At 30.3% G+C, this 11,342-nt stretch overlaps 1 protein-coding gene across 1 annotated transcript; it reads right to left on the reverse strand.

Annotated features, from left to right (window-relative positions):
* Positions 1 to 2,468: 2,468 nt before the first annotated feature.
* LOC112710912 (serine carboxypeptidase 1-like) lies at positions 2,469 to 9,726 on the reverse strand. The gene is made up of 8 exons (XM_072233498.1): positions 9,298 to 9,726; positions 7,733 to 7,840; positions 7,337 to 7,626; positions 6,719 to 6,973; positions 6,522 to 6,628; positions 6,346 to 6,432; positions 5,812 to 5,917; positions 2,469 to 2,810 (listed from the first exon to the last, which is right to left on the reverse strand). The coding sequence occupies exons 1-8, from the start codon at positions 9,701 to 9,703 to the stop codon at positions 2,658 to 2,660; spliced, it is 1,512 nt and encodes a 503-aa protein (XP_072089599.1). The 5' UTR covers positions 9,704 to 9,726; the 3' UTR covers positions 2,469 to 2,657.
* Between the last annotated feature and the right edge of the window lie 1,616 nt (positions 9,727 to 11,342).

Genomic DNA, 11,342 nt, shown 5'->3' on the forward strand with positions numbered 1-11,342 from the left:
GATTGCGTGACTTCTTCTTGATTCACGTTATAAATATTTACTGTATTACAATTCTAATTTTCAAAATTTTAATTAATGGATATCAATATATTTTTAATTTTAATTAAAAAATAATAATTAATTATTATTGTCAATAGTTGATAGATTAATTTTTTTTCTCCAATATTTTTTCTAACACATATTACCCGTACCAACCACACATTTGACATTTTATATATATATATTCAATATCAGTTACATAATTGAATTAACCCATTATGCCCGTACCAACCATTTTCTGGAATATTAATGTCACCTGATCTTGATCACGTAACCGTGTCTAGATATTATCGAACATGACTACGGATCTAATAATCTAACCCTTGACATTTTTCTTCAACGAACCGATTATTGTCCATATCCTGGAATCTTTTTTCCGGTCGAGGACTTTTTGTAGTTTTGTACCCCTATTTTCACAATCCCGAGATTCCTAATCTAGAGGAAATTCAGAAGCAAAAATCAATATACGCTCTCTCCAGTTTCATAAATCAATATACCTAATCAAGATACTCGCTGCATCGACCAGCCTCGAAAAATGTGGCTATTGTATCCAATCTATGAATGTAATGCGAATGGATAAAATTTTAGGTTATATAGTCCTATTTTTGACATAAATTTTAAATGTTTCGAATAAAAAAATGATTAAAATAAATTTAATTAATTTTAAAAACTTCACTGATTTTTTAAAATTAGTATACGATAATTTGTTATAAGTTTTATGGTTTAGTTTGCAAAAAATCAATGTATTATAATAAATAGTTACAAATTTTACGATAATAAGTATTAAAAATAAAAGTGGTTCTTTATTAAAAAATAGAAAATATAATTAAAAGTAATAAAATATTAAATTTAAAGGTCGAATAAAGACTAAATTTTGTTGTACAAGTAACTTTTTTTAAAATATAACTATAAAGTATAAATATTTGTGATCGCATCTAAATTAAGCCATTTATATACTCATTGACTATTTTGGTTTCAATTGCCAAAATATTAATTTATTCTTTGAGATAAATACTTATTCAACTCACTAACTAACTAACCAGAATAAAGGGTGCCATGTAAATTTGACTTGACTTAGATTAATTTTAAAACACACAAGAATAGACGTACGAAATAAAACAGTCGTATAAAAGTATAAAACAATCCAAACAAAGAGTCATTTGGATAATAACTTGTTATGAATAATTTATTAAGGAGCTAATTAATTTGTTTGATTTGCAAGCTCTACATGCAATACACGATGTAGGAGTGACATAATCAAATGTTGTCGTGAACAACATATGTTATTTTCGTGTGATCTGTTTTGATGTATCCACATAAGGCATGCTTTTGCTTAAAACAGTTGGATACTCTTTGAACTTTGAACTTTCAAGATTATAGATAACAATAATATTTTGTTGCAAGTTTTTATGACCACATAATCCATTTATATTGGATCCACGGAGTAAATTAAGCATAGGAAAATCGAAGCATGTTACATAAACAATAAATAATAGAGGCAATTATTGATCAAAGTTTTATGCTGAGCTAACCTTGTTAGACGCAATTCATGTGACGTAATGAGTAGCCATTTCATCCTTTTGCATTACAACTCAATAAATGACATTAATGACATTTCTTATCAAATTTATTTAGATTGATGTATTTAATAAATCTCACATAACAAAAACAAAAAAGTTATGCTACGTGTATATCAAAATCAGTCACTAAAATTAGTCATCAGTATAAAAATATATATTAGATTACTGGAATATAAATACACATTAAAAATAAATTAAACTACACATATAGTTATACATAAATACATTGGTGGCTAATTTTAATGTACAAATAATATTTTTGAAACAAAATTATATTGTGTTTATGGAATATTTCTCTTTTTCAATTACTGGAAGGAATTGTTAAAAAATAAAGCTGGCATATTCACGAATATGTTGTGATTGTTATTATAACATACTAATAAATATATTAAAAAAATAAAATAATATAATAATATATAGAATTAAAAAAAGAAATATGATGTATTTAATATTTTTTAAAATTTATTTTATATTTAGTCAATATTAACCAATTTTCTTTCACATTAAAAATATTGGTATGCCAGCTTTAGAAAAAATATTTTTCTATAAGAGGGTTCCACTTCATTCTAGTATCATGATATGATTATTCATGTCGCTTCTTTTTATTAGCTTAAACTTTTAAAAATAAGTGATATCATGACATAAAAATAATATAAGAAAATATGCTTGTTTATTTAGTGATTTGCAAGAACAAGACATATTACACAGATTTATTATGTACTTTTCACGCGCTTTATAATAGACTTTTAAATCAATCTAAATCAATTAACGCGTGAATGTGTAGCAGGCCTGTATTGCATATATGTTCCGTTTTCTTTTACTTTTAAATTTGTCTGAGCTAAACCAAAAGAGAGGAATACATGAAACTTTATTTCAAAATTCAAGATACAAAGTGAAAGATCTTTTAATGCCATATACATAACAAAGTACGTGATACGGCATATGATGAGTCAGCTAATGAAAGTTACAAAGAATAAAATCCAACTTTATTTCACTCAATATGAGAAGCAAGTAGTGTTTAATTCTGAAGTAGAGTGATCATTTTGGTGAACCAGGAGGGGAGGGATATCCACTGAGGAATGCTAAGATCAAGTTGAAAGCCCGTTCTGGCTGCCAGCTTGGAACCATATGCCCTGCTCCTCTCACTGTCGCAAATACCAATCCTTTGTATTGCACCGCATATCCTCCAATCTATTATAAATTACAATCTTGGTCATTTTGCTCCAAACTAATTTTATCCAATTTAGAGGGTAGATAGGTAAATAAAAATATAAACTAGAAAAAAAAAACTATACCATGCACGTCCAATTTCAACTGTTAATCAACCATCTATAATACGCAGGTCATTTTAATGTAATGAACTATAAGACCTTACGAGAACCATTATCACAAAAGGTAGCTCATATGGTGAGAGAGTCTAAGGTCTTATAAGCTGCTTTTGGAAGGAACCTTCGCATTGAGACATTCAGACGGAGGCATAGAAATTAAATTAAGTTTTTGTATTATTTTTTGTGTAAAATATAATAATTGTTCCAGTATTATATTTAGTTTAAGAAAAATGTAGAGATCGAATGATAAATTTAAAATTTAAAAAGTTAAATGAAAATATTTTTAAAAAGAAATATTATTATAGTTTTAGTCTGTATTTTTTAAAATTTCAGACATAATACTAAATTTCAGTCCTAATTTCTAAAAAAACGCTGCCATAAGATTCTTTTTTTGGTATTGGCCTTTTGATGTGGGACTTTTTTTAAGTGTTAGTCCAAACTCATAACATATTTTTTTTAGAGTTCTACTTTGTGGAGGGAGATGGCAGAAGTTATTAGAAGAACAACAAAAGAAAGTTTTGGTGAATCTAAAGGAATAGGACCAAGAGACAAGGAGTCCTGGTGGTGGAATGCGAGTATACAAGAAAAGATAAAAATAAAAAGAGGATGCTTTAAAGAGTGGTCTTAATGCCGCAATGCAGATAACTTGAAAAAATATAAGGCGGCTAAGAAAGAGACAAAAGTGGCTGTAAGTGAAGCAAGAACAAGAGCATATGAGGGTCTCTACCAGTCTTTGGGCACGAAAGAAGGAGAAAAATGTATATATAGAATTGCAAAGAGCCGGGAAAGAAGAACGAGAGATTTGGATCAGGTTAAGTGCATAAAGGATAAGGATGGAGAGGTGTTGGCTCAAAAGGAGAAGATTAATGAAAGGTGGAAGAGCTACTTCTACGAGTTATTTAATGAGGGACAGAAGACTCTTCCGAGCCTTGGTCGATTATGCACAAGGGAAGAAGATCAAAACTTTGACTACTATGGAAGGATTCGAGACTTCGAGGTAAAAGAGGCTCTAAAACAGATGAAAAATGGCAGGGCAGTAGGACCTGATAATATCCCGATTGAGGTTTGGAAGGGTCTTGGAGGAAAAGGCATCAACTGGTTAACCAAGCTTTTTAATGAGATTTTAAGGTCAAAGAAGATGCCTGATGAGTGGAGAAAGAGCACCTTGGTACCTATCTACAAGAATAAGGGGGATATACAAAGTTGCGGAAATTATAGAGGGATTAAACTTATGAGTCATACTATGAAGTTATGGGAAAGGGTGATAGAACGGAGGTTGAGAAAAGAGACGCAAGTAACAGAGAGCCAATTTGAATTTATGCCAGGCAGATCTACCACTGAAGTGATATACCTATTAAGAAGGATGATAGAGAGGTATCGTAGTAATAAAAGGGATCTACACATGGTGTTTATTGATTTGGAAAAAACGTATGATAGGGTACCAAGGGAGGTCTTATGGAAGGTTTTAGAAAAGAGGAGAGTAAGGATCGCATATATTCGGGCAATTAAAGACATGTATGATGGGGCCACAACTAGTGTGAAGACTTAAGGTGGTGTGACAGAGGAATTCCCTATTGGTATAGGATTACACCAGGGATCATCCTTAAGTCCATACCTTTTCACATTAGTCTTAGAAGTACTCACAGAGCACATCCAAGAGCCTGTGCCATGGTGCATGCTTTTTGCCGATGATATCGTCCTTATGGGAGAGTCAAGGGAAGACCTAAATAAGAAGTTGGAGTTATGGAGAGAAGCTCTAGAAGTGTATGGTCTGCGCATAAGCCGTAGCAAGACGGAATATATGGAATGTAAGTTCAGTCTGAGAAGGGAAAACTCCAATATAGAGGTGAAAATTGGAGAGAACACCCTACGAAAAGTTAAAAGTTTTAAGTATCTTGTGTGCATCATACAGGATAATGGAGAGATTGAACATGATGTAAATCATAGGATCCAAGCAGGTTGGTCAAAATGGCGGAGTGCATCTGGTTTTATATGCGACAAAAAAGTGCCTTTAAAACTTAAAGGTAAATTCTATCGCACCGCTATAAGACCGGCTATGCTGTATGGTACGGAGTGTTGGGCGGCTAAAGGGGAGCACGAACATAAGCTGAGTGTGGCAGAGATGAAGATGTTGAGATGGATGAGTGGTCATACGCGATTGGATAAAATAAGGAATGAAGATATAAGGGAGAGAGTTTGAGTAGCACCTATTGTGGAAAAGATGGTTGAATCGCGTCTCAGGTGATTTGGACATGTGAGAAGAAGACCGATAGAACATCCAGTCAGGAGGGTGGATGAGATGGAAGATGGACAAAGGGCAAAAGGCAGAGGAAGACCTAAGAAGACCATCCATGAGGTGGTCAAACGAGATCTACATGTAAACGGTCTCTTTGTAGACATGATACATGACAGAGCACAATGACGTCGTTTGATTCATGTAGCCGACCCCACTTAGTGGGACAAGGCTTTGTTGTTGTTTGTTTACTTTGTGACACTTCACTGATGAGTTGCATGTCACTCAAACTTTTTTCTATAGTAGTAATAAGATTGTTGGATCAATCTATATTCCAATTGTGATTACTCAAACTAAGATGTTTGTTGCCTTAAATTAGAGTTTATCTGTTTCTAGAATCGACTATGTATGGTTGGTAAACAAATATTCAGCTTGCAAAATGATGCAGTTGCTCGCAGTTATTGCAATGCAAGTGTAGACTGTAGAGGGTATTACAACAACAATATGGCAAATATAATTGGTATTTGTAAACTGTAATTTAAAACCATGTCATTCTTTTCCTTTTATTAATTAATGGGTCAGGAAATTACACGTAAAACTTAGGAGTGAGAAAAATGTAATGATTGCATACCTCGTTTTCAGAATACCATGGATACCAAGGGGTCACAATAGGGAGCTTGAGGACGTTGAGTGCATATCTGGTAGCTGTGACTGACACTCTTGAATCTACATCACCACTGTAAAAAAAAAAGACCATTTAAATTTAGGATTTTGCAAAAAAGAAAAAAAATGATAACTTTCACAATTCATCATTTTGTTCATGTCATATCGAACTAATTATTCATAAAAAATACATAGTATTCGAACTCCAACACTTGCTTTAGCGGACGAGTGAGCTGACCACTCAACCAACCCAAGTTGTTTAATCGCTAACTACTTTGATAGCTGATGTTGTGCGCTATTGCATTTTTGTTTCACCCTAACATTTATGGTTCACGAGATATTCTTATACAAAACAAGTTTGGTACATGATTTTTGAACAGACTCAAAAAATTTGAGAATGATATATCAAAATAAAAAAGATTTTCATCCAAAGATTTTGTGGGTTCAAATTTAGTTTGGAATTGTTTAGTGGTTGTAAGAATTAGAATGACATTGAACTTGCCTGTATATCCAGACATTAATATTGTGGTCGATGAGCTTCTTGATGAGGGGTAGGACTGTAACTGGGCTGTCCTTCCACTGAAAAAAACTATAACAAGACAGAACTGGGTCAGAATAATAATGTAATAAAGGATTCAAAGTTACGATTATGCCCTTTCATAAAATATTCAAATTTACCTGCAGTGGCTCCATTGTGTGGGTTTTGCATGAAGAGCTTCTTGGACCTCTGGCCTATTTAGATAGGCTTGCACGTACACATCAGAGCATGGGTCGAAATTGTATACCTTGCAATATAAATAAAATCGTTTAATACGTGGTTTGAGAAGTATAGATTATAAATAAATAAATAAAATAAGGCAAAATATATAACTTACAGAGCCAGTTTGAGAAGGTTTGAGAGAGGTGTCGTGACAGAGTGGTGCGTATATATTATAGGAGTCAATGGGTCCTTTCTCAGCGAAGGCATTTCTTGTTGCATTGATACAAATAGAGGAAATGGGTTGATGGGGTTTGAAGTCACAGTATGTCTCAATGAGCTCATGAGTTTGGTCTGAGTTCAAAGCATGAGTCCAGAGGTAATCAAATAACCCCTTTACACCAGTAAAATCATCAACCCATGGGTTCCCAATCTGAAATTTCAAGCGTGTGTATTAATGCTCATCCCGCTAAGGAATGGAGTATTCGTACGATGTATACAATGAGCTATTTATTTGGCCTAATATAAGTTAAAAAATGAACATTCAGTATAAAATACTTCTCATTTTTCAAACACAATACACCCATATTATCTATAATAATCATTCAGATACCAGAGATAATAAACATCTGATAACTTATTGAATCGAATATTCCTAAACCCCCATTGCACACATTATACAGATACTCCATTAACTCCCTATACTTCCTCTGATTAAAATGGCAGAAATGTCCTTGGTAAGAAAGTTAAAAGCAAGGTATGCAGTGTGCAGCTTAAAGGTAAATTTGGAACTTACAGCAATGCCTTGAAGGTTGATAACAGATTGGTTGGCAATTTGTCTGAAAAGATTGTTGACAACAATAGTATATGCAAGCTGAGGCACATAGTGACCGGCATAGCTCTCGCCAGTGATGTAAATTTCACGGTCTTTGTACTCTGGAAACCGGTCTAGCCAGTTAACCAGGAACACGTAGGCATCCTTTGCAGCAGCCTTGTCACCGGAAGTAGGGAAAAATGTTTGTGAGTCATTTTGTGTGTACGAGAATCCCACTCCAGCAGGGGATTCCAAGAACAGAACATTAGCCACTGCAATTAATTAGATCATTGTTAATTAGAAAATAGTATCATTTGAGTGATGATTGTGTTATATATATATATATATATATATATATATATATATATATATATATACCTTCGTTCCAGGAAAATTGGTTGCGGTATAGGGTTTGACCATCAGGGTTGACTCTGAAGGGTCCCAACTCCTCAAATGCACCGTAACCCAGTGAGGAGCAACCAGGTCCTGCATGTAAGTTGCAATTTCAATTTTCAAGAGTTTTTTTTTTTTTAAATTCATGTGCAGTAAGGTGAAGTTGATAGTTGAAAACTGTTAAATAAAAATTTAATCATATTTAACACCTCTCAATTATCAACTTTACGTGAAATCGACTACACTTGAATTTTCGCCTTTATTTTTATGTGTGCGGTATTACATGACTGTTCTCTTCTAATAGCATCTTCAATCAAATATTCTTGGGTATTCCTTAAAACTTATAAGAAGCAAATCGATTTATATTAAAATTGATAGATAAAATAAAATTAATCTTATTTTTAAAAAGTAGTATTATTTTTAGAGAAAATTAATAAAACTTTATTATTTATATAAGAATTTTTTTTAGGTAAAGTATATTTTTTATTCTTGAAATTTAACCAAAGTTTCAAAAATATTCCTAAGTTTTATTTTATTTCAATTTTGTTCCAAAATTTTTCGATTTGCATCAAATATACCACCGACATCAATTTTGTTATATTGGTCTTAAATTTTTTGAAAATTTAGCCGCCAAAGGTATATTTAATACAAATAAAAAAATTTTAGGTCAAAATTGAAACAAAATAAAACTTAAGGATATTTTTAAATTTTTTACCAAATTTCAGAAATAAAAAATATATTTTATCCTTCATATAACTACTTTAATAAATAATTTAAATTTAATTAAAACTGAACATTAGAATGACAAATTTTATATTTAGTTTTAAATTACTATTTATGATGTATGGTTTCACAGATATTGATATGATATTTTACAATATCCACAACGAAATTAAAATTAAAACTAGCATTAGAGTTATCCTAAAAAAATTAAAAGATAAAAAGACATTATGACTAAATTATCCTACTTAAATAAAATACAAAGAAAATTATTAAAACTAATTGATAATTATTATTTTATGTTATAAAAAATTTAATTACTCAATTCTGAAAAGTTTTATTATTTTTAAAGTTGATTATTCTCTTGAAAATATATGTAAAACATGCATAAATATATATAGAGTTGATCACTTATTTCTAGTATTTATAACTAAGTTGTTAGCAATAGTTGTCTATTTGAGTTGTTAACCAAGCGTTACTAAATAAAAATAAAAAAACAGAAAGACATAAGAAAAACAGAGGTTATCAACAAACAATGAATAAATTACCATTTGTATCCATAAAAGATATAGACATTAACAAATGTATCCATATAAGAATAAAACGACTTTTACAGAAAATAGCTTATGTGTGCCAAAAATATTCTAACAGACTAATTGTATAACCAACATCCGAATATTTTTAACACACGAAAGCCATCTTCCATAATTATAATTGTTATTTTATTCTTATTTAGATACATTTGTTAGCGTTTATATTTTTCATGAGTATAAATGATAATTTATTCAACAAACAATTTAGAGAGAATATTTCATCCTATTTTAAAATACCTCCATTGAGCCACAAAACCAAAGGGTTGTACTGAGAGGAATTAGCTGGAGACTCCACAAAATAATAGAAAAGATCTCTCCCAACATTTGGATCAACAGTAACATACCCTGCATATTGGTCAAAATTTGACCCATAATATGGTTGACCTGGCAATGCAGTTATTTTATCAGCCAACTTTTGCTCCTCTTGTGATGGAGATGGACCAATAGAAGAAGTATGATAATATTTTGGTATGTATGCATCTTCTTTTGTCCATGAAAGAGTCTTAGGAGCATTCTCTGAGCTTCTTGAATTAATCAACTCATCAAGGTTGTCAACTTGGTTGGCTTTGCAATTTGAGAATACTAGACCCAAAAGGGTAACAAGGAGGAGTAAATAAGAACAAAGAGCAAAAGTGTTCTTCATCTTGTTCACAACAAACAACTTAGTTGGCTGTGTGGTTATTTTTGTGTTGAATTGTGTTTGAATATTTATAGATCAAAGTGACAGCACTACCAATGTCCATTGGCAAATGTTATGCTTGGAACCTTGTGAAAGAAACAAGGGAGATGGAAAAAAAAAAAAGAAAAAAAGTTATTGGCTGAAGGAGGCAATTATATATAGAAGTATTAGGGGACAACAACTTCTGTGATTTGTAGCCATTAAATACTTATTAATGATGATTTTAATGATGTGAGATTGGTGTGAGATTTTATCCAATAACTCACTTTTATTTATTAGTTACATGCTAGTCAAAATTTAATTGTACAACTATAATTTTAATAAAAATATTGTAATTATTTTTTATAGAAATATTTTTCAAGCATATTTTTTAATAGAAATATTATACTATTTAATTAACCAACTAACAATACTATACTACCAACACTTGGCCAACAAACATAATTTTAATCGCAATGTCAAAAAATATATTGTTGGTTATTTTAAATCTTAAATTAAAAAATTCTAAATCTTAAATTTTAATAATATAAAAAAACGATATTAGTTTAAAATATTGACTAATATTAATAGAAAATATTAATTTTTTAATATTAGACCAAACAAATCGATTTAATCAAAAAATTAATAAATCAAACTTTAAATGAATCTAAATTAATATTTTTTTTATAGAAGACAACTAAAATATTTTTATTATAAAAAATAACTAAAATATCTCTATTATATATATTAATTTTGTTAACTCTATGACGGTATAGAAAGAAGAGAAGGGTTAGAATATACAATTCTCAAAATTAATATATATATATATATATATATATATATATATATATATATATATATAATAGAAGTATTTTAGTATTTTTTATAATAAAAATATTGTAATTATTTTTTATAAAAAGAAATATTAGTTTAAACCGGTTCAAAATTTAATTTACTAATTTGTTTAGCTAAATCGATTTATCCGATATTTATTTTTCAGAAACTTTAGAACTACACTTTTTTTTTTGAAATTTTAGGGTCTTGTCATTATACTTGTAAATTTAATATAAATTTTTAGATGTCTTTAACTTTTTATATGAGTTAGTCATTTAATGCATTAAAAAACAAAAAGTTTATTTTCCCGAATATCTCTCATTTAATAAAATATGCGGTCTCCAATTTTTTTTAGAAAAAAAAAACATAAGTCTCATGCAATTTTGTAAATCAAAAGAAACAAGCGAGAGGAAACAATGCTATTATTATTTTGACCATGCATTTACAGCTAGCTAGCCGGCTAATTATATATAACATTGTTTTTCTTCGCATTCTTTGTTGTGTTTTCTCTAGAATAATCATATGAAGCTGTAGTTAGCTTTATGATAGATACAGAACTTCGTGATTAACACTCAAGATTCCACCTTAGCTTCTTTCTTGACTTGGAAGGTAAATACAAAAATACGGCTTCGTTGTAATCTAAACTAAAATTAAAACACACTGTAATTGGAAGGAGAATACAAATTAAAATACAGACAAGAGCATAGTGGTAAATGCTAATTCACATTTTCAACGATATTTCATGAATAAAAAAAATTAGTCACCAAAATTTTATGTATATTCCATAAAA

Source organism: Arachis hypogaea, chromosome 1 (genome assembly GCF_003086295.3).
Source record: "Arachis hypogaea cultivar Tifrunner chromosome 1, arahy.Tifrunner.gnm2.J5K5, whole genome shotgun sequence".
NCBI lineage: Eukaryota > Viridiplantae > Streptophyta > Magnoliopsida > Fabales > Fabaceae > Arachis > Arachis hypogaea.